Below are 23,221 nucleotides of genomic sequence, written 5' to 3' on the forward strand. Positions count from 1 at the left end.
TGAGGTGCCACAAGGTGGGTGAACCATTGTTTCTTTCTCATCCTCCTGCATTCAGAGTATGCATTTTCCACCTTTCCTCCCCCTTCAGCTCAGTTACCCAGACTGCAGCTCTCATCCCCAGTCCCGCCCTCTGATGGAAAAGCCAAAGCCTTGCGCACCAGAGAGCTGCGTCCATCCCTGCTGCAGGGTGGGTTGGACCATGAACAGCTCTGCATTCCTGTACTGCTCTGTCCCTACTCTGTGTGTGGTGCTCTGGACTGATCCTAAGCTGTCAGCATCTCACTGGCACCCTCCCCACCCAGCCATGGCGCTTTCTCCAGGTGCCTGATTTAGAGTCTTTCAAAGTTACTCATCTGCATATTAAAGCAGTACATCCCTAGAACCTCTCAATATCTCACTACTTCAAGATTTAAGACCAACAGTTCTGCCACTACCTCACTTAATTCTTTCACCTTTTCTTAGGACTTCATTTACTGCTCAGAGCAGCTGTTTAATTACAAGAAATCTAACCAAACTGCCCCACCACTTTAATACTGAACATCTCCTAGTTAGGAAGTTAATGTACAGAAATATTCCCTCCTTAGCAGTTAGCTAAACACCCACCCTACCATAGCAGACTAAGTGTGCAATTCCCTGATATAGAAACACCAAATGAACACAGGGAATGCAGGCAGGAGCTGGTTCACTCAGCATATTTAGTCTTGCCATGTTTATGTAAAGACAAACTGCACACTGAAAGTGCCTGAACACAGGGTTTATTTGCAAATACAGCAAGCTCAGTAATTCAGGAATTCTACAGGCAAACGAGAAAGAAAGATCTTTAAAATTGATAAAATCTTCTCCACGTGTTTTGATTTAGTTAAAGTCATTTCAGTAAGATTTTCTGGATTTATCTTCTCCGTTCCTCTTGGGAAGAACTTGTTATCTTTGAGTGATTGACAGATTTCTAACACAGATGCAAAAACCTCACAGGCTATTTGCTTTCTGTAAAGCTTATTTGAAATAAAAATTACTGCTCCTCTGTCCTCACTCACAGCTTCCCTCTGAACAGCTAAACTGCCTGAATATGGCATTTTGTACAGAGGGCCTTCAGTTTGATCCACTTACAGACTCCCTGCTAACATCCAGGAGAAATTGCAGAGGTTTCTGACCCAGGATCACCCCCAAATCAGAAAGAGGACTCTCACTTGTCAGCACCCTGCCCCATGCAAGTGGGCAGCAGAACATGCAGGCAGTGCCTTGGGACAGTTCTACCACTGGCCTCAGGAGAACCTAACTGGTCTCTCTTGGTTCCATTCTAATCTGAAAAAAACGAAAATTACTGCACAAACAGGACAGAACATCTCCATGATCCTTAAGGAATTTCTCCTGTCCTACTGTGCTACGTGGCCACACCCACTGGAAAGCCTGGCTCCTTGGGACACAGCCTTTGTGTCCTTGTGCCATTAGCTGCAGCCAAACCACCACATTTTGGTATCTGCTTACTCACATGTGGTGGCTTTCACAGTTTCAGCTGAGCTCTGCTTTTGTGTAGGTTACAGCAAGTTACTGCTCATTTCCACAAGGAATCTGATCCAACAGCTTTCTGATCCATCTGCCATTGTACAGATGAAAACTCTCGAGAACTAACAACATGGATTTACAATATGCTGTTTCTTTTTTTGTTTATCATTTTAACTCAAAACATGTACCAGCATTAACAAGCAGTGCTTTGAAAACAAACTCAAGTCATTATTACCTACACTGAGTTGTTTATAGTAATGATAGCTGAGAGGATCAAGAACAGGTGAATTCTGCACTGAAAAGAATTTCTGGCTACTAAACACCTGACAGCTTCCTTTAAAACTACTGCAGTGTTAATTTTTCTTTTAACTGTTTGCAAAGAGAAGTCCTCTCTATTTTTTTAGATGATGCATTTGCAATTATTTGCCCACAGCAGTCATAACATTCAATTTCCCATCCCACAATTCTGATTTTTCTGCTATGGTTATCAAAATGTCTGTGCTTCATTTAAGAGAGGAACAGAAGAAGATAAGGCAGTCACAACAAATGTAACATCTGCTTTGCCAGCCCTCCTCAATGCAGAAACTGGATTAACATTCTGAAGAACTGTATTAAAAAGAAAAAGGTCACATAGTAGAACACCTGCAATATGAAAAACAAGATGATGGCCACAAACTGCCACGTTCCTCTAAGATATGACACATTTTCTTCCCTCCTCTCTAGACGCTCTTGTTCCTGTCTCTTTTTGCACATTTATTCCTGTGTCTTTCTGCACACTTATTCTCTCCTCTCTATACTCTATGATGTACTCTGGGTAAATCTGGTGTTTTTCAAAGACAACAAAAACAGCAGGATTGAACTCATTATCCACACAGCTGTCATACAGCCACAGCTTGGCAGCACACTTCATTGGGGGCCGGACGTAGGCGGCGTTGCCTTTCACGTAGTCTCCAACCAGAACACGAGCCACGAACATGGAGTGTCCCTGCAGCGTGCTCTGACAGTAGGTGTGGGAATAGCAAGCATCTCTAGCAAAGTAACTTCCTAGAAAATGAGATGGAAACGTGGGTGTGAGGAGAATCTGTACAGTGACAGCAAAATCTGAGCATCCCATGGGTTTTCAGGAGGTATCTGACTCAACTTTCAGGACTTCTCTTACTCAGTTTACAGAACACCACTGACATTTTTGCAAGAGAGGGGACTGCACTATGTAATTTCCATTCACTATTTGCTATTTTAGGAGTAATTTTTCAAAAGCTGTACAAATAAGCACACTACAGGTCTGTGTGTTTTGATGAGAGGGACAGACAAGAAAACATGAGGACCTTCCAAGATCACAATGAGGGCATACACACCCCTCTGCTCCCTGCCATACAAACCAATCTGTAAGTTCAAATTATGATCTGAGACATCAGAAAATGCCACCTACAGCAAATCCCAAATCACTAATGCTCTTGACACCTTGTGAGAAGACTTGCCCCCAACCCAAAGCAAATCCTGGCCTCTTCAGAAGAATCATAATACCAATTCTTGTCATTTTTTTTTCTCCTTCTACAGTTAAAGACTTCAGAACCTTTGACTGCTGCACTATCAGGGGAGTCTCAGCAGACATCTCACTTTCTACATACCCTTCCCATAGTTAGTTCCATTGCTTCCACAAATTCTCCAGTCAAAGTTCTGACTGCAGACTGTCTCCATGAAGGTGACGTCAGCTCCATGGAACAGGCGTTTTTCCTGCACTTCCTTTCCTCCATTTTCCTTTTTCATTTTTTCTTTTTGCCTGATAAAAATGAAGGGGAGGAGAATGTGAACCATGGAAGAAAAGGGAAAGTTAGAGCAATGGACTGAGTTCATTGAGAACATACTGTGAACATACTCTGGTGCCCAGAGAAGCTGTGGCTGCCCCATCCCTCAAAGTGTTCCAGGCCAGGCTGGACAGGGCTTGGAGCAACCTGGGATAGTGGAAGGTGTCCCTGTCCTGTGCAGATTGGATGAGCTTTAAGGTCTCTTCAACCCAAATTACTCCACCATCCTCTGGACTTGGCAATGTTAAACTCTGCCTGCTTAGCTTGATTACCTCATTGGAGGAGGAGAAGAAATATGCATTATTACATGCTTTGAAGTCTCTTATGTTTTGCTAGATAAAAAGGTTTTATGAATCAGTAGCTGGTAACTTTCTGGATTCCATAATTTTTCAAGTGAAAGCATTTATTTGAGCAGTATTTTTCTACTCCATTACCATTCCATACAGTCCTTGAATACTTACTCTTGTTTTAAACTAGACAACTGTTCTAAGCAACAGCTTCATCCTACATCAAACTAACTTGAACATGTTTGAACCCCAGCTCTAATCTGCTGGTATCCAGCTTGGCCTAAGTACCTAGTGTTCATATCACTAATGCAGATGTTGAAAACCAGAAAGGAGCTCTGGAACTCAGAGATCATCAAGTTAAACCACAAGGATTCTTTCTCAGTGAATACTGACTGTTCAGCAAAAGCACTGAAATAAATCTGACTGGAACAAAAAGGCCCAAGCAAGCTTTACTCTTTTTAGCATTAATGGATAAAGATTTGTAACACAGAGCACGTGTGCAGCAGTTATTGCTCCATGCCCAAGACAATCACTGTTCCACATCCCTGTAAGTATCCTCATCCCAGTTCTGCATCATGCATGTCTTTCTCTCCATGCTCCTCTCCCCCTCTTCCAAGGAGCCAGGCAAAGGGAACCTCCCCACAGAGCATGGCATTCTGTGGAAGGCCTCAGACACCAATCTCACTCCTGAAATTCTAATAACAAAATACCAGTCATGTCAGGGCACAGGTGGCAACCTCTTTTCTTTCCTAGAAAGCACATACAGGACAACCTGTTCTTGGAGACTGCCTCCTCATAAGGACAGGGAAACAAGTACTAACCACTGAAACACCTTCCAGAGGGATGGATTCTGAATCCTCTGTATTTTAAGGATGCTGTAATTTTTCATAGTCTGATGAAACAGCTGCTTTATTTCATTGTATTCAGAGGTTGTGTTGCTGATCACCACTGCCTATAAAAATACAAACCAAAGCAAAAAAAGGCATGAGGCTGCACTGAGTCTGGAACATGCAGAAGCCTAATTCCAGCAGATACACTTCCAGAAGGGTCCCCAAACTCTGCTTATGAAGAGTTATTAAATGCTTTAGGTCATGAGTACAAGAATAACCAAATACCAAGGAAATCAGTCTGCCACTCCTGCTTTGCAAGGACACCTCACCTCTCTTCAGGAAGGATGTTGAAAGGTTTATCATCTCCAAGAGTTGACACCTGCAACTTTAAATCTCAATGGAACAGAAATTGCACGAAGAAAATTTGACAGATTAATCCAGGGAGTGTCAGTTTTATATCTAAAGGTGATTAAGAACAAAAGATCTTAGATAACAGCATAATTTGTAATTGACATTTATAGGAGCTTCAGCTATTAAAGATTAAACAAACAAAACAAAAATACCCTCCTGGCATTGTAGTGTCTTACCTTTTCAAAGTTAGAACTTAGAAAGCTTCACTTTAATATGAACTTCAGAAAAAACCCCCTACATTTCTAAACAAATGTGACATCCAATGCCTGCTTAAATAAATACATCTCCTTTCCCAAAGGAAACAAAGTCTATTTAGCCATTATCCTTTTATTTATTTATCCATACATTTGTGTTTAAAAATCCATTAAGAAATGCTCATTTTTCCCAAAGAGAATTTAATGCAAAACATAATTAAAACATTACTCGAGCTCTTCTGCTTGTTTATGTCATGCATGAATTTTCAATTTTTTCTCCAAAGTAACTTATGTCTTTTACCTTCTAGAATCAACATTTATCTCCATAAACTGCAAAAGTGTGATGTTGGCAGGCTGGTATCACCTGGTAATACTTTCCACTTTACCACAACTCAGACCAAGTGAGAACTCAAGATTACAAAGTGAGATCCCAACATCCCACATTCCAAAGTGTTTTAAGCAGGAAAGCTGTGGCCATCCTAAAAGGTAACAAGGAAAATAACATCTCACCCTACCAGGGAAAAACTCCCTGTTTTAGAAGGCTGAGTTTAGAGAGAAAATAAAGTAGGATAAAACTTGGGTTTCACAGATACATTTAAGTACTTACTTATGAGGAGATCACCCACAGGGAAGTGTTCTAAAGATCAGCTGCACAAGAAAGAACTATTTCTTTGAATTTATTTAAAAGCCTTTAAAAAATGAGTGAAATTTCCCATGTCTCAATACAGAAGCATTTTCCAAAGCTTTACAGCACAGCACATAAAACAATCAGGATGTGCAAGCAGTGATTGTGTGCACAGCCTGTGGCACCACAGCCCAAGTTGCTCACCATCACCTACAGCATGAAGATCATGTCTCTGTATTGCAGTACTACATGTTTTATTTAGAATCACAGAATGGTTTGGGTTGGAAGGGATCTTAGAGCCCAGCCAGGGAGGGCAGGGACACCTTCCACTATGCCAGGCTGCTCCAAGCCCATCCAGCCTGGCCTTGGGCACTGCCAGGGATGGGGCAGCCACAGCTGCTCTGGGCACCCTGTGCCAGGGCCTCACCACCCTCACAGGGAACAATTTCTTCCTAATGCCCAGTCTAAACCTGCTCTCTGTCAGTGTGAAGCCATTCCCCCTTGTCTTGTCACTCCAGGCCCTTGCAAATGGCTCAGCACAAGGGGAGCCAGGGGCAGGACATGTCCAGCTCTCAGCACCAGCACCCCCAAGTCCTTCTCCCAGGGCTGCTCCATCTGCTCATCCCCAGCCTGGGTTGTCCTGGCCCAGGTGCAGCACCAGTACTTGCTGAACCCCATTGGATTCCCATGGACCACTTCCTCCACATCCCTTTGGACAGCCCTGTCCTTCAGGTGTGTCACCTACAGTGTTCAGCTTGGTGTCATCTGCACATTTACTTATACATGAACAATTCCCACTTCAACTACAAAAGCACTTTTGCTCTGCTGCATCCTTTAGCTCATGGTGTGATGCTTGGGGTGTCCTGTGCAGGGCCAGGTGTTGGACTCGGTGATCCCAATGGGTCCCTTCCAACTCAGCCTGTTCTATGATTATTCTATTCTATGATCTCTTCCTGAGGAACTGAAAACTTTCTAGGTAGAACAGAGGGTCAGCCCTGTACACAAGTCCTGATCCTGTAAGAAAGGTACTTCCATTATTTTATCATATGATGGCCTCCTGACAACAAAGCTGTTCTCCTTTCCATGAAATCTTTGTGGGCTTGTCCTTATTTCCCCAAGGATGCTTCTAGTACTAATAAAGGATCACAGCATTACACTGCTGTTGAAGGCTGATATGGCATAACTACACAACTTCAGCTTTTTTCACTTTCAGGCCTGAAAAGGAAATCCCACTGAGTGTGAGCATTTGCTGCCCTGTTGTCAAAGAGCAGAGTTCCCAAGGCAGAGAAGGAATCCCTGCTCTGGCAGCAATTCCCACCAGTGTATGGTGCACAAGAGCAGTGCTCTCACTCACACCCTGAGCTCTGCTCCACTGGGGTTTTGTTGAAGGAGCAGGCTTGGTGGCAGTGACCCCCCCAGAAGTGACATCTATAAAATGGACATTCACTCTGCACACTGCATCCTGTGCCTGGTGCAGTGCAGCAGTCCTTGGCCTGCACAGCCAGGATTCAGCAGCACATCAGCCACACAGACTGACAGGAAACCACACATCCAGTGCCCACACTTTCTCAGCTGTACATTAAAGACACAATTTTAAACCTAGCAAGAAGTTTCAGGATATAATAAATTCTTTTTTTTTCCTTTAAAACATTTAAAAACTACTAATTCCACTTTGTGAAAACAAAGACAGGAGAAAGTCACACCAACTTCCCAACAGTGTTACCAATTCCCACTGTGCATTTTATACACTTCTTTCTACAGAATCATTCTCAATGACTTACACATTAAGACATAGCAATACTCAAAAAACAAGCAATGTTACCAAAGCACAGATTCCCATTTTAAGCCAAGATGACTTTCTGCCTATCTCACAGGTTCCTTTTTAAAATGAATCACTTCCAGCGCAGCAGATTTTGCCAGGATTATTTGTCAATGTCTGAAGAGAAGGCAGTTCATCGAGTTGGAGCTGTCAGCTCTTACATGGTCACCACAAGCATGCAGAATCCCAGCCACTCCCAATATTACCTACTGCAAAAAAACAAGCTTAGGGTCCCACAGAAAGATTTCATCTAGCCCAGGCTTTCACTTTTAGTGCCAACAGGTATCATGGGCATTGTCACTTTTCCTTTCCTGTGAAAGGCACTCACAAGTTCAAGAGATTTTTTCTTAGGTGCCAAACTGAGCTCTTTCTACTCACACATCCCCACAGGTACAACCAAAAGATACTATGGATCTATGCACTGCATTCCAAGCTTCCCACATTCACCCCAGTGACTCCAGAAACACCCCAACACATGTACTCAACTGAAATTCAGGCAAGTTTTCAGAGCAAGTATGGGAAGCAATTAAGTACACACAGCTCAAGAGACCTGAACAGAGCAGAGGTACCTGCCTTTCTGGCACTCTTTGGAAAAATTTATGCTTGTAAGTTAAGATGCCAAAGGAAGAGTATGTTCCTTTGTTACTTCCACTGGGCTCCAAGTATCACAGGCAAATCTTCAAATGGGCTGCTTGCCAGACTCCCACACACTCTCATTATTATTTCATCTTTTCTTTATGAAAGTCGTGACTCAACAGCAGGGTCTCTCTAGCAGTTTTGTCTGCCCCTGTCCTCTATGCAGTAAATAATCAAGTGTACTTTGCTATCAAATCTTGTTAAAGCACTGCCTCCTTCACTATCAAGTTTTGTTAAATGGTGATTTTATATCAACATAGCACTCCTCCTCTTTTCTAAGTGAAATGCTTTACTCCACCCATGACACTGACACACAGCCACACACTGGTGCTCCTCAGCCCCCGGGTATCTGTGCCAACACAACCTGGTCAGCATCACACAGGATCCTGTGACACAGTCAACAAGGAAAACCTCTCAAAGCACTACACAAAAGGCCCATGTAACACAAAAAAGCCCTTTTTTTAGAGTTCTGCAGTACTTCCAAAACTGCTGCTCTTCCAGAAGGACTGCAGGATCTAGAAATCTAAAAAACACCCACACATTTTGGTCTTGGTAGACTAAATAAGAACACAGACTTTGGGCTGATAGGGGTTGGGTTTGTTTTGTGGAAGACATCACTGCAATGTTTTTTTTTATTTTATGGTTGTAGATCTTGATTTGTGCCACCTCCGGAGGCCAAGGTCTGCACTCAGATCCATGATCTATGTGACAGTACTGGAGGATACAGAGATTTCCTTTCCTGAATCTCCAATTCCAAATTTACCTCCTCCTGCCTCAAACTCAGTGAGTTTTGGTCTTGTGTTGTGTGGAGTTTTGAGTTTTTGGTATGTAGATAAATGCCTAAAATGCAGTTGAAGTTCAAGACAATTTGGCACCTGTTTCATGAGCCCCTGGGAGATCACCTAGATCTTTAGCACACCCACCCAAGAAATTACTCCTGTCCCTTTTTAGCATCCACACAGTTACAGCTGATTCAGTTAAACTCTGAACTGTGCTATTCCATCAGAATTACAAGAAGGGGAGAAAAAAAAGATACCTTATATCCGAAGTCAGGCAGTGCAGATGCATCCCAGTGACTAGGACAGGTTTGATTTGGAATGGAAGAATCCCTTTGGCTGCTTGCAAACAGAGAGAAATGAAGTGTTAGTAATTCTAGCACTGCTCCAGTTGGAGCATCCTTTTTTAGCCAACTCCTGTATTTAATAATTAACAAAATAAACCACAAAGAAACTGGGAAATAGCCTCAGTCTGTAGGCTGGGCTCTGCATGCTGCCACTCAACCACCACAGGCCTCTTGCACTTGCTTTTTATAAGTAACAGCTGTGGCTGGAGTACCTGCAGTGATCTGTACCCCAGGCAGCAGGTGAGGCACCAAGACTGCAGTTTGTGACACAGCTTCTGCTCCTCAGTCCCATGGACAGGCTTCAGCAGCAGCACCTGTGTTCTCTGTACAACTACTGCCAGCACTGGGACCCATTCTGCCTTATGATTAATCCTAAAATATGAAACAACAACCTAAAGAGCACTTACCCTGTCTTTATCTTCTGCACATCTTCAGGAGACACGAATTTCGGTCGCCTGCAAACCTGTCTTCGAGTTTTAAAATGAGTATTTGTCTGAATCATTTCTTGAGGAGAAAAAAGAGAAGGGAAAAAAAAAAAGTCATTTATAAGTCTACAGAACAGGGTCATCTTGTCCTCATCAGCCATCCTTTAATGAAAACTGCATATTGGCTGTCAGTTCTACCTGCTGAGGAGTGGTTGCACACAGGCTGTATAAGGTTCCTGTCTCTCCTGTAACTCTGTGACTGAACCTCTGCCTATCCTGCTTGCTCCCTCAAGCCACTCAGTGCTCTTTAAACATTGCTACAGCAGCACAAAGATGCCTAACTTGTATTTTTTACCATCCACAGTGTTAACTTACTTTCCTTAAAGTTTATGGCTTTATGTGAAGACTATGAACCTTTATATTCCTGGTCAGATGTGAGTCTGAAGAGTGTCAAGGAGTAAGGGGGGAAGGTTCCTTTTGTGAGGAATTTGCTCTGGGCCACCACTACCTCACTTCCAATAAGTTTAACTGGTGGTGTCAGGAGAGGAAGTCATACCTTCTAAAAACTGGGAGACTTTGCAAGAGTCTGTGAAGCACTGCATAGCTGGAGATGAGAACCTTTAAAATGACTACCTTTAAAATTGAGCTCATACTGATGTTGGCCAGCCTGGAAAGGTACAATGGCACATGGATCTGCTTGATACAAATTCTCAATAACAGCAGAAGATGGTGAGGTCGTGCTGGTCCCTTCTTCCTTTGTGGGGAGAGGAGAAAAAAATGAAGAGAATGAGAAGTAACACAGTCAGCAGTAAACGCTGGATAACTAGCTGGGGTAGAGGGAAAGAAGAGGCCAAGTGTAGGATGACAAGGAATCTACCCAGAACTATGGTGGCCTGAGGCTGAGTACTGAATATTTATAACATAAACACAAATACATAATTAGTAACTTTAAATTCCTGTAACAACTTGTGCTGGATTTGGCTGGGGTAGAGTTAAATTTCATTCCAGTGGCTGGTAGTGGCTGTGATTTGGATTTGTGCTGGGACAGTGCTGAGAGCACAGGGATGTTTTAGTTATTGTTTAGTGTAGGCATGCACAGAGCCAGGGACTGCTCTGCTCCTCTCCCACCCCACCAGTGACAGGACTGGGGGCACAAGGCCTTGGGAGGATGCACATCCAGGAGAGCTGAGCCCAGCTGGCCACAGGGACACCCCAGCCCATAGAGCATCACTGCTGTGTACAAAGCTGGGGGAGGAGGAGGAGAAAGGAGGGGACATTTGGAGAGATGGAGTTTGTGTTCCCAAGAGACTGAGCTGGGATGGAGCCCAGCTTCCCTGGGATGGCTGAGCACCTGCCTGTCCAAGGGAAGTGGGGAATGAATGCCTTGCTTTTCCTTCCTTGTGCACACATTTTTGCTTTAGCATTTTTCACCTTCAGGCCTGAAAAGGAAATCCCACTGAGTGTGAGCATTTGCCACCCTGTTATCAGGGAGCAGAGTTCCCAAGGCAGAGAAGGAATCACTGCTCGGGCAGCAATTCCCAGTCTTTATCTCATGCCATGAGTTTTCTCACTCTCTGGCCAGTTCCTTGGCAGGGGCGGAGGCAAGGCTGAGCTGCAACTGGCTGTGATGGGTACACTCAACTCCTTATCAAACCAAAGTAACACTGGTTCAGGCTCCAAAGGAAGCAAAGGCCTAGGCCAAGAACTTTTCTAGTCTAAACACTTTTCTAGTCTAAAAACCCACAAAGGAACAGGGTGACATGGTGAGCATTGATGCATATGAGCTTGGAAACAAACACTGATGATGTGATTAATGCATGAATAGCAGGTGGTTCTTCCAAGACTAATTTGCCAAGGAACAAAAAAATTGCAGGTGTAAGGAGTCTCAGTCTTACCTTTTACTTTGCTTGTGATTTAACTATGAGCCAACCACTTCATTCCACAGATAGGAAAGCCTGAGTGAGCTCCTTGCAAGCTCTCCCTGCTAAAGAGCAGCTGGACAGCTGTGATCTCTCCTGGACCTGGGTGACTCTTTGAGGCTGAGTACTCTGTGAGGTTATTTTGAGTCTTTTAAACTCTATCCAGCACCTTTCTCTGGTGTACTTTTCCAAGCCCCTGGATCACCTTTGTGTTCCACCATTTGTGCTGCTATACTGTAAACCATATGGGATAAACTCATCTGCCTCGGGGGAAGGTGAGATTCTATATATATTTCTTTTCCTGCATTTTTCAGATAGATTACTTTCTCATCAGAGGACTTGGACATACATGGAAAAAGACTGCATTTGATCTGAGAGAGCAGAGCAATCCTTGCACATCCAAGTAAGGAGGGCATTCCTTAGAAAAGAGGCAACTTCTTCCCATGTATCTTAAGGCAGTGTCTGTATGTTAAATCTCTATAGGAGCCACAGACTACTCCAAAAGGGAGCTCTCTTTCCTCCAGCCTGTCAGCATTTTATCACATCTGTTATGAACAATGTAGCTTCACTGCCTTACCCAACACTGTCAAATTCAAGCACAAGGACTCAATTAACCCTATTGAGAAAAGGGGAAAGGATGCAGAGGCCCCACATATTCCTGCAGAAGTGACTCAAGGCACAGGATGTGAACTCACCGGTTCTCCATATTCAATCCACTTGTCTTGGTTGTTCTTCCAGTACCAAATCCACTGTGTGGTCAGCAGGAATGTGGGTTTGGTGACTGATGATGGTGTAGAGAGGCGTCGAACCAACGAAGAAGAGCAGGTCATTGTCTGGAAATTAATGTTCTTACTTGGAAAGCTGTAAGGACAAATTCAGGTTTCTTAGAGTTAGCAGTGCATATTTTATCCTCTCATCCCCAGTTTAAGCTGGTGTCATTTTCTTTAATATTAAGTAACCAAACCTAGTTAGATCTGAAATAGGAGTATTTATTTCCCACAGCACATGGCAGCTCTGAAAGCCATTTCCAAGCTTCAGAAGTGAACTCTGGCCTGTGAGACACCAAATGCCACCTCAATCACATGTGGAACTCACTGCCAGCTTTACAGATAATGTCAGGCTCCAAGTACAGTGTGGCAAAAGGAACTTCTGTGATAACTAGGTGTGGTTACAGTCTTTCTCAGTACAAAAGCAGGATGTGCAAAGTATGTGACTGAATTTGCCAGCAAACAACTGCAGCCTATCAACTTGGTTCTTTTTCTGTGGTTACAAAGGATGCAATCACAGCAACCACAGCTGTGAGTTCTCCAAACTGCATTCATCACTGGAGCCAGCTGGGCTCTTACTCCTGCAAGGCTTGAAAAGTTAATTCCCATCCAGGAAGACTTTGATGGCAGCCTCCTCTTGGGAATATTGCTAGTGATATATATATATATATATATATATCCAGAAAACTGCCAATCAAAATCATCTGGTGCCCCAAGAGGCATGGACCAAAACTAGAATACTGTTTTGTGAAGCCAAACTTGGGGTGCCCTATGAATCCAGGTCACTTCGAGTGGGACTTTTGAGAAAGGAGATAAAAGGAAAACACATTCCTAAAATAGAAATAAAGAAGAAGAAAAAATAAATGGGCTGCTTACACAAAACATTTCATAAAATGTCTCTAGGTATGTAACAGATTACTATTATTGTTACTACAGATACTAACTGCAGTAGGAAAGAAATTGCTATAGAGAAGGACCAGCTGTCAAAAGGCCCAACTTCATTACTGTAAATAAACTGATGAATTATCTGAAATACTGGTATTTTAAACACTGGATTTTTACCTTGCACAGAGTTTCACAGGCAAGATATAGTTTTGTTACTTTTAGAAGACAAAACTGGCATGGGATTTTCATGCAATCATTCTTTCTTTGCTTTTTTAAAAGGAAAAATTCTTATTTTTACATCCTCCCTTCTGAGAGGCTCAGGAACCAGAAGCTGAGAAGTCAGACATCTTTAGGAAGAAAACACAAGTTTTCCTACACAGGTTCAATCACAAAACTCCAAGCAAGGAGTCCAGCATTACTACACCTGCTGTTCTTTGGGTCACAGTAGGCCTTTTCAATTTCCTCCATCATGGAAAGTTCTTTCCAGTTCAACCCATCATGTACTTCCCATTTATATGGCAAATGGTAATGAACAGATTGGCATCTATCTGTAATGAAATCAAACATAGTCAAGAATTCTGCAATCATTAACACAGAGAGCAAGACAAGAGAAAACCAAAATAGGACCAGCATCTTCTCTACTTTGAGGCTTTCTCTCCTGGGCTTTGGTATAAGCAATGAAAACAGAGTGCTGAAAACAGAAGGGGAGTGTGTTTCTGCAGTCTCATCAAGAAAAGCAACATATATATATATATAAAATATATATATATTATATATAATATATGTATTATATATATTATATATTTATTATATACTTATTATATATTATATATATTCACATATATTTATATATATACACACTGCCAAATTTATTTGAAAGAACACCTGTAGTGGTTTTGGTTTGCTAATCTGAGATTTTTTGGTTAATCTACTAATTAGTGTGGTGGGTTTAGTGCTGGTTAATTACTAGTGCACTTACTAGAATGTCTTGATTTATTTTTTGTTGTGAGACAGAATTAGGAGAAAAATAAAATAGGCTCAAAATTTTAAAAGGGTATAAATAAAAATTTATTAATAGTAACTAAAAGAAAGTGCAATAAGAATCAGAACACAATTTTTAGGACACTTCCCTTTACAACTTTTTTTTCTCATTGATAATGTAGAGAGACAAAACCTAAAATTTTTAGTTAGTTTACTACTTCTAGAATAGTCTTTCTTTAGTTTACTTATGGAGACAAGTCTTGTAAATTTTATGGAGCCTTCTCTACAAGAAAATGGTTCTCTTGTGGCTCTTAATTTCTACAAATAGCATCTGTTTGGGGAAATTTGTAATCATTAAATCTTTCTCATTTTCTATACATTTTACCACAGTTGTGCTTATGGGCCATGTCATCTTATGGGGTATTGGTTTAAAGATGAGTTGTTTAAAAGCAGAGGTTCTTAATATCTATCTCTGAAATTATCTATCTATCTCCAGGACTAGAGATCTTTTCTTTCTTTGGGATACAGGATCTTTATCACTCATCTATCTTTTCCTGTTTAAACTTCTTATAGGATTGTAGCTACTTTAATACCTGTTTACTTTAGTATGGAGGTTTTTGCTTGATATTTACAATTTGCACACTTTCATTTCCTCATACTTAAAGTGTTATAGGGAAAAATAAGAGCCCTTCTCTATAGTTTTACAAGAGAATTTTAGCCTAAAACTAAAGGCATTTCTTCATCTTTCTTTTTTGGGACTTGATTTCTTCTTCATCGACTTTGGTGTTTTAAAGGGCTTTGCCACAGAAACGTACCCAGAGCCTGCCCCCATCAGAAGGGCTGAAATAAGCGGGATTATCCAGAGGATAAAGGGGTTAAGTATACCATTTGGCTTTTTTCTGATTATGTTTGTAATTCTGACAGTGTTTATTAATGACTTGGAAAGAAAAGAAACTACTGAGGAGGCACAACTGTCACCACTAGCCCAAGCCACTGAGCAGGAGTGCCTCTGCAGACAAGTCTTCAACAACTTTTCATAAAGCTTACCCCTGTTTTTGCAGTACTTCCAGACATAGAACAAACAGATCTCATCACAGTTATCTTTTTTGTTGTCCTTTGAAGCTTCATCAGAGGAACTGTTCTTTTTCCCTACAGCAAAGAACATCACAATCCATATTTGCTTTAAGAGAAAGATTCTGCATTTGGTACTTCATCCCAGAAATAACAAGGATGTCAAATCCTTGCAGTAGCAAAGTCAAGCACTCGAAGGATCTGCCCATCTCTCATACAACCCAACAGAGAAGTCAGGGCTTTGTGACTGAACAGTAAGCCCTGACACTGGAAGGAGACTCAGTGAGAGACCTGACACAGCCATATTCATTGCCTAGAGACAGCAGGCAAGGCAAGACCCTGCATGCACTGATACAATTCTGTCACCTTCCTAGCTAGGGAAAAACGTGTCCAGGACAGTACAGAGCGCTGCACAAAATGCCTGGGCAGAAATTCCAACACTGCTCTGCTGGCCATCTGGTGCCATGAATTTCAGCACTCAGCAAGGCACACACATAAGCTGCTGCTCTCAACTACCACTGGGAGCTGTCAGGCTGGGTGAAATCAGCTGTCAGGCTGGGTGAAAGGCCCAGTGAAAACTACTGGTCTCAAGACTGGAGAGTTGTAAATAATCCATACCTTTATCTTTATCTCCCGCTCCTGTTGGCAGCTGGTCTTGGATCTTGGCAGGTGCAGTGCTACTGGGTGTTGAATTTGCAGACAACCCTGATGTAGGAAGAGACAAGAATCTTGAATCCATGTTACAGAAGGCTGATTTATTATTTGATGATATATATTATATTAAAAGAAAATTATATATGAAAACTATACTAAAAGAACAGAAGAAAGGATTTAATCAGAAGGCTTGAAAGGAATGCAAAGGCACGATAATAAAATCTTGTGACTGCACACAGCCTCAACACAGGTGGCTGTCATTGGTCATCAAGTAAAAACAATTTCACATGCTGGGTAAACAATTGTCCAAATCAAATTTCAAAGCAGCAAAACATGGAGAAGCTGAAGCTTCTCAGCTTCTCAGAAGAAAATATCCTATTGAAAGGATTTTTCATAAAACATGTCTGTGACAACTGGGACCTGTGTGAGAAGACTGAATGAGCAGCACTGCTGGGCCACAGTGCTAGCTCAGCTAGCTGACATCCCAATCTCTGGGGAGAACTCTGTCCATCACGTGTGTAATTTCATATGAAACATTACACCATCCATGTGTGGAATATCTAAAAAACCTCCAGTCCTCCAGAGAGTACTGCACTCTGACAAGCTTTAAAGCCAAGGTCCTTCTGCCCAGAAGAACAAGAGATGTACAAGTTGCTCTTCACTCACTGGAAGGTGTATCGAGACAACAGCTCTACTGACAAAGCTGTAGTAATTCCCTATGGACAGAAGGCAAGGAAAGATCCTGCCTGCACTGATACAATTCTGTCATCTTGCTAGGAAGGAAAAAATGTGTCCAGGGCAGTACAGAGTGCTGCACAATGCTTGGGCAGAAATTCCAACACTGCCCTGCTGGCCATCTGGTGCCATGGATTTCAGCACTCAGCAAGGCACACACATAAGCTGCTGCTCTCAACTACCACTGGGAGCTGTCAGGCTGGGTGAAATCAAGGCCCAGTGAAAACTACTGGTCTCAAGACTGAAGAGTTGTAAATAATCCATACCTTTATCTTTATCTCCCGCTGCTGTTGGCAACTGGTCTTGGATCTTGGCAGGTGCAGTGCTACTGGGACCTGTGTGAGAAGATTGAATGAGCAGCACTGCTGGGCCACAAGCTCAGCCAGCTGATATCCCCATCTCTGGGGAGAACTATGTCCATCACACATGTGATTTTCCATTAGCACTCCACTGCTGATACCACAGAGGTGCAATTACAGTTACAAACCACAGCTAGTCACCGTTATTGCCAGCCACTCAACCCCTGTTTTCAGTGCAGTACTTCAGGCAATAAAAGTGCAGCTCTCCTTCCCATATGACTCTGCCATGACTTCCTCCATTCTTGCAAGTGCATAATAGCAGAGAGGAAAAAATGTGTATATATTGCAAGAAGAGAAATACAAAAGCTGATTCCACAAGGAAACAGTTGGTACTATTATCTAGGTATTTACCTTTTGAAGGTGGCACATCCAGCATGCATTTCACTGTTTCCAAAGTTGTCTTCACTTCTTTAGTCCCTCTAACTACTGGCCTTTTCAAATTATTATTTCTGAAGTTGTGTACTGAAAGCATCAAAAGGATGGTATGGTTTAGCTGGGAGGTAAGGCAAGAACAGTTTCTACCTCTATCAAACTCAAAATCATTATTAAGACCACTGTTTCTTGCAACTTACCATACACCTTCTTCGGTGCCCTGTTGAATTCCATATGCTTGTAATCACATATGGCCTGGAAGTTTGAAGCTATCTTCCCATCAATGCCTACAGTTTCCAACACTCTCAATGCATGGTCATCCAAGAGGTTATGGGACATTAGGCACTGAGGAAATTTACACTTCCCCTTGAGAAAATAGTAACAAACATGAAGCTTGTTGCAGTTGCTTTGGTGTGCGCAGCGAGAACCTTTTTTGTTGTATAACTGGCAGGTCTAAAAGTGGAGAGAATACAATAAGAAATGGAAAAGAAAAATTAGAATTTTTGTTTGTCCTACAGGCATGCAGCAGAAAAATGGTGATTAAAAGTCATGTGTTTACAGTGACTTCTTTAATCCAGACAGATTTCTTGCATAGAGGAGCAGGTATTTTAAGCTGACTCATGCATTTTCAGCTTTGAAGTTGTACATGTTTTGTTTCCAAGAAAAGCCAATCCAACAAGCTTAGGAGTGCCAAAAATGGATGCAAGACAGTTGCATAAAAGACTGGTTTACAGTTATTCTATTTTGAAAACTCCTATAGCATAATGAACAACAAAGAACAAGTATCTCCATAAAAACATGTTCACTGTGTCAAATGAGTTATTTCCTGGAGCTGAAACTGAATTTGCACTTCTTATTTGTAAAACTTATCCTGCATTGAAGATTTGAGCTTATAAAATGGTAAGAAGAGTGCTTTGAGATTAGAGTATATATGAAAAAAGCAATGCACCTCTTTATTCCTCTATTCACTAAAAAAGAGGTACACAGAGAATCATGAGGGACCAAATCACAGACCAAAAACTCCTTCACATTGACCACTAAGCACCACAGTAACAGTTTTGCTCCCAGAGCAGCCTGTAATAAGAAAGCTTTGAGGAGGACACATAAGTGTGGCAGAGAGCCCTAATGTCACACTGGGACACTCACAGGTCCCCTCCAAATCCCTCTTTCCCAGGAGCCACCAACTGCTCAGGGATGATGGGTTGGGCATCAGTCAGTGGGTGGGAGCAACTGTACTGGGAATTACTTGTTTCTCTTGGGTTTTATTGATTTCTCTCCTTTTCATTACAGTTATTATATTTTATTCTATTTAAATTATTTTAGTATCCTTATCTCAACCCACAAGTTTTACCTCTTTTCCAATTATCCTCCCCATCCCACCAGGGTGGGAGAGAGCAAGTGGCTGCATGGTACTTATCTGGGCTTAAACCATGACAATAGCGAATCCACTACTTAGCTACATCAAGAAAGCACACTGTCCCCTTGCACTGGTCAAGAAACAAAAACAAAAACCAACCAAAACTAAAACAAACAAACAAAACAGAGTGAGGAGAGCCAGAGAGGTGAAGGAAAGTGTGAAAACCCCTGATGTTGTGGTGCTGTTGTGTTTTTCTTACTCTGAACCCCAGTTCAAGTCAGAAATTCCAAAGTGTCCTTTTCTTGAGAGCTTCCTACATGCCATGTCTTCATGGCACACACAACCAGTCAGCATTTCTAAGCAGGAAACAGCCAAATTCGCTTTTATATCCAACCTCCAAACTCTCAGGTTTATGAATGGCCTGTACTGATCCCAGTTTTCTCTTCGTTTTGACATTTTACTGCATGATAGGAGTTAAAGTGCTCAATTACTGGTAATTACTGATGCCTGCCAGGGGTGAGGGCTGAACAGATTTCTAGCAATCACTGAAGGGTAATACCAACCAAGAACAGTTGCTGCTATTTGCTCACTACTGGGAACAATTAGTATTCTCCTTGCTTACCACCACGCTCCTTCAGTCTGCCAGTAAAACATACTTTAAAACACTACACAATTTAAAAGAAAAAAAAACATCTGCTTTGTCAAAGTCTAGCACTTTCACAGCAGGGAACAAAGAAACAATAGAACTGTTGTGTCAACAAATCTGTGGAGATTATAACCTGCAAAAGACAAGGGCAGTACTTTGGTAATTTCTTCACCAGGAACAGGGTATGACTGACTTTCAAACAGCCATACCTTGAAGAGAGTACTGCCCTCATACACACATGCTGAACCAGAATGGAATGTTCAACCAAATTTAACAAAATCAACGAGTGGCATACAAACTGGGCAAAGATTCCTTTGTAGAAAGCCAGTGTACAAAAACTCCCTGCATTTTGGAAGAGCCAGATTTGACAGGAAACTGTCTGCACTCATTTGGTCATTTTCTCACAGGTTCTTCTCATCTCTTACACCCTCAAGCACCAAAGTGTGTGCAGACCCGTGCAGGCCTACATGGACTGGAAAAGGAAAGGGGCACTCACTTCCTAGTCTTCATCTCACAGAGAAGAAGCAACAAACTGGGTTTTGGTCATGCCTTTAACTCAGTAAGCATGTACAATTATTGTGATCTTTCAACTCTCTCTTGCTTATCTCACCCTCTGTAAACCTCTGGTGAAGCTGCTGACATTTCTGTTTGCTTGTTTTGAGCAGCTTTATGGCCGCCCTGTTGCGATAACAGAGCTGGCACCGAGACAGGCTGTAGCCTTGCTGCCCACCTCCTGCTATCAGAGGGCAGGTCTGCTCCTGACACATCCCAATGACAGGGCCTTCTCCACATGTGTACTCTGGGTACTTATTGAACAGATTTACTGCTGTGGGGGTGGGTTTTTAATTATTTTAAGTACACAGCCCTTTCACAGATCTGGCTTTTTGTTGTTTTACGTTGCCATTCCAATTCCTCCTTCATTCTGACTAAGCCCATTTCATATCTTAACAGCTGGACATTAAGATCAGAGCTCCACATTCTCTCTTGCCCTCTCCCATTCCTAATGAACGAAAACTTTCTCTTAAGAAACCAGTATAACTCACATCAGGGAGGAAGAATGCATCATTCTGGAGAAGCAGGACTTGCAGCTCATTCTCACTGAGGCCAGACAAATCATGATTTTTTAGAACTTTCTTGTTCTCCGCATTCATGATGTCATGTGAGTACTTACAAGAGCTGCAAGAAAACACACAGAAATATCAATGTTTACTCCTTTAGTCAAGTTGATTTACAGAAGAACCTCAGATAATGTACAACTTGGGAAAAGCCATGAGAGAAAGGTGGCTTGGTGAGAGTCTGTGAACATTTAGACGGTGTCTGTAATTAGCCAGAGGATGGACAAACAGCAAAACTCCTCTGTGAAGCGTGGTGACCTTATCCTTCTCATTTTAAACGTCAGTGCAGGCTGACCCCAGGCATTCTTTGCCTCCAGGAAGAGCCAAGTCAAGCCACATAACCTAAATAACCCGAGGAAAAGTTAATTTTAAAGGAGTACACCAACAATGCCAAAAGTTACAACAGCCTTCATTTTGTGAACATAGAAGGTTGTTGTCCTAGGGATGGCAAGTAAAGAAACATGCAAGAGTCTGCACGAAACAAAAGCAACAGTGAAGCTGAAAACAACACATTTTGTTATCTTCAGTGGCTGTGAAGTTTTATTTAAAAAAAAAAATCAAAAACAGGTAAGAAAGTTTAACTTACGAGTTTTGATTAAGGAAACAAGCTACAATAATGAAGTCAGTGCTGCCAGATACACAGCCAAAATCTGATGAGTATGAATTAGAGAGGGAGATTGCAGGTTTTTTTTCATCTATTTGAAATGGTACTGCAAATCAGTAACAGAGAGGAGACACATACATAGTCAGCATGTGCATTAATTTAATGCAGTAAAATGCAGCTTCCTCATGTCCTGCTCTTCAACACATAATGTGATACAGCTTTAAGATCAGACATACTCAGCCAGTGAAAGTACCTGTAATTTACCAGATTCAAGTCTATCCCTTTCTCTTTCAGCCTCTAGTTAACTCCTGAAGCTCTCCTCATGACAGTTTTACCTCAAGGTGTGTCTGCTCCAAGGTGTGTCTGTGTTTACTGATTTTTAACGCATACCAAAGTGACTTTAAATACTTTGTGCTACTGAGAGGGCAGGATGGCTGATCATTATGAAGGTAATGGCGTCACTGCAAACTTTAATTCACACAAAGTCATCCATCATGAGTGTCTGCACTCAAGGCATTTCCAACAGTGAACCCCATGGGAGCTTGCTCTATTGTCTGTAATGTAACAAAAAGTAAGAAAATCTTATCATCCTCATGATGAGAGAGAGAGAGATGGGTGTTCCCCTCCCTGCTACCCAGATCTTAGTGCACAGTGATCCATTTTGTTGGGGCAGAAGAGGAAGGATCCAGTGGGATCATGCACATTCCTAACACTGCATCAGCACCAGACGTGGGACTTGGGAGCTGAAACTACAAAGTTCTTCCATCAGTAATTGTAGTGGCAAAGCTGGGTTGCTCTTCTGCATTTGCCTTTGGTTTCCTTTATGTTTTTTAAACCAAGCACCACCTTTGGCCACCTGTGGCTAGAAGAGGCTGCCAGGCCTGCCCATCCCCATTCCAGAAACTGGGACTGATGCACCCGGGTGATCAAACAGTGCCTCTCAAAGAAAGGGCCACAAGCCAAGCAATGACTTCCAGCAAAACTCAACTTCTGTAGCTCTCTCGAGCGAAACCAGAGGGCATGTCAGCACTTTGCTTTTTCCTTCTGAGAAACAGGTGTAAACAATTCCACCCGGATGCCAGGGAGGGCTGAGCAACGCGTTAAACAAACAAAAAGGAAAGAAACAAAAAGCCCCAAATCGTCGGCGGGGGCAGGACATGAGTCCTTTCGGAGCAAGGATCCTCCGAGGCTGATCCGAGGGCATTCCTGCCCGCTCCTCCCGGGGCACCAGGGCGGGAGGCCGCATCCAGCGGGGCGTGGGGTGTGGAGGGGGCTGTGGGGGCGTTTGGGGGTGTGAGGGGTTTGGGGGACATGGGGGGTTGCAGGGTGTAAGGGAGTTTGGAGGGGATGTGGAGGCGTCTAGGGGGATGTGAGAGGTTTGGGGGTGTGAGAGGTTTGGGGCTGAGGGCATTGGGGTCTGCCCGCGCCCCCGCGCTCACCTGGGCCCCAGGTGGCACCTGCCCATGAGGTGCTGCTTGCAGAGGTGCAGCCGCTCGCAGCCGTCGCACTCCTTGCGGACACAGACCCGCGCGTCCGTCACGGCCAGGACCACCTGGCCGCCCTCCAGCAGCAGGAACCGCCGGGGCCCCGCCGCCGACAGCGTGTCCTGCAGCTGCAGCGCCGACAGCCCGACGTTCTCCTGCAGCTCCCGCAGCCCCAGCCGCCCGCCATGGGCGCACAGCGTCTGGGTGAGGAAACTGGACACGGCCGGATCGCACATCCCGCTCCTCCGGCGGGGACGGGACTGTGGCGGGAGAGGGGCGGGAGCGGGAACCGCAGCAGGAGCGAGGCGGGGACTCGTCACCGCCTCTCGGCCGCGCTCGACGGGAATCGAAACCGAAGGCACGGGCGGGGCAGCGGCTGGGGGCAGGGACCTGCCCAGCATCGAGGCCTTCTTGGCCGAACGTCACACGGGAAGTAAATAATGCCAGAAGTGCTTGAAAGGACTGTGAGGTTTCCTTGTTATTATCACGGAATCACGGAGTGGCTTGGACTGGAAAGGTCTTAAAGATCATCTCGTTCCGCCCCCTACAGAGTCTCCTTCCACTAGACCGTGTTGCTCCTGGCCCAGAACACTTCCAAGATGAGGCAGCCACAT

The 23,221-nt window shown here is 43.2% G+C and overlaps 1 protein-coding gene across 8 annotated transcripts; it reads right to left on the reverse strand.

Moving 5' to 3' along the window:
- Positions 1-739: 739 nt before the first annotated feature.
- Positions 740-22,994, reverse strand: LOC102070109 (protein mono-ADP-ribosyltransferase PARP12). 8 transcript variants are annotated; one of them, XM_074538974.1, is made up of 15 exons: positions 22,563-22,993; positions 20,448-20,580; positions 17,602-17,854; positions 17,381-17,491; positions 16,943-17,005; positions 15,900-15,986; positions 15,258-15,359; positions 13,654-13,777; positions 12,273-12,438; positions 10,292-10,412; positions 9,641-9,737; positions 9,147-9,228; positions 4,417-4,547; positions 3,132-3,283; positions 740-2,547 (listed from the first exon to the last, which is right to left on the reverse strand). In XM_074538974.1, the coding sequence occupies exons 1-15, from the start codon at positions 22,841-22,843 to the stop codon at positions 2,192-2,194; spliced, it is 2,259 nt and encodes a 752-aa protein (XP_074395075.1). In that variant the 5' UTR covers positions 22,844-22,993; the 3' UTR covers positions 740-2,191. The 8 variants fall into 8 exon arrangements, with proteins under 8 accessions (XP_074395075.1, XP_074395073.1, XP_074395074.1 ...); XM_074538972.1 differs by having other exon boundaries at positions 16,937-17,005; positions 22,563-22,991; XM_074538973.1 differs by having other exon boundaries at positions 9,147-9,225; positions 16,937-17,005; positions 22,563-22,990.
- Between the last annotated feature and the right edge of the window lie 227 nt (positions 22,995-23,221).

The sequence above is a fragment of the Zonotrichia albicollis genome, chromosome 4 (genome assembly GCF_047830755.1).
Source record: "Zonotrichia albicollis isolate bZonAlb1 chromosome 4, bZonAlb1.hap1, whole genome shotgun sequence".
NCBI classification, from domain to species: Eukaryota; Metazoa; Chordata; class Aves; order Passeriformes; family Passerellidae; genus Zonotrichia; species Zonotrichia albicollis.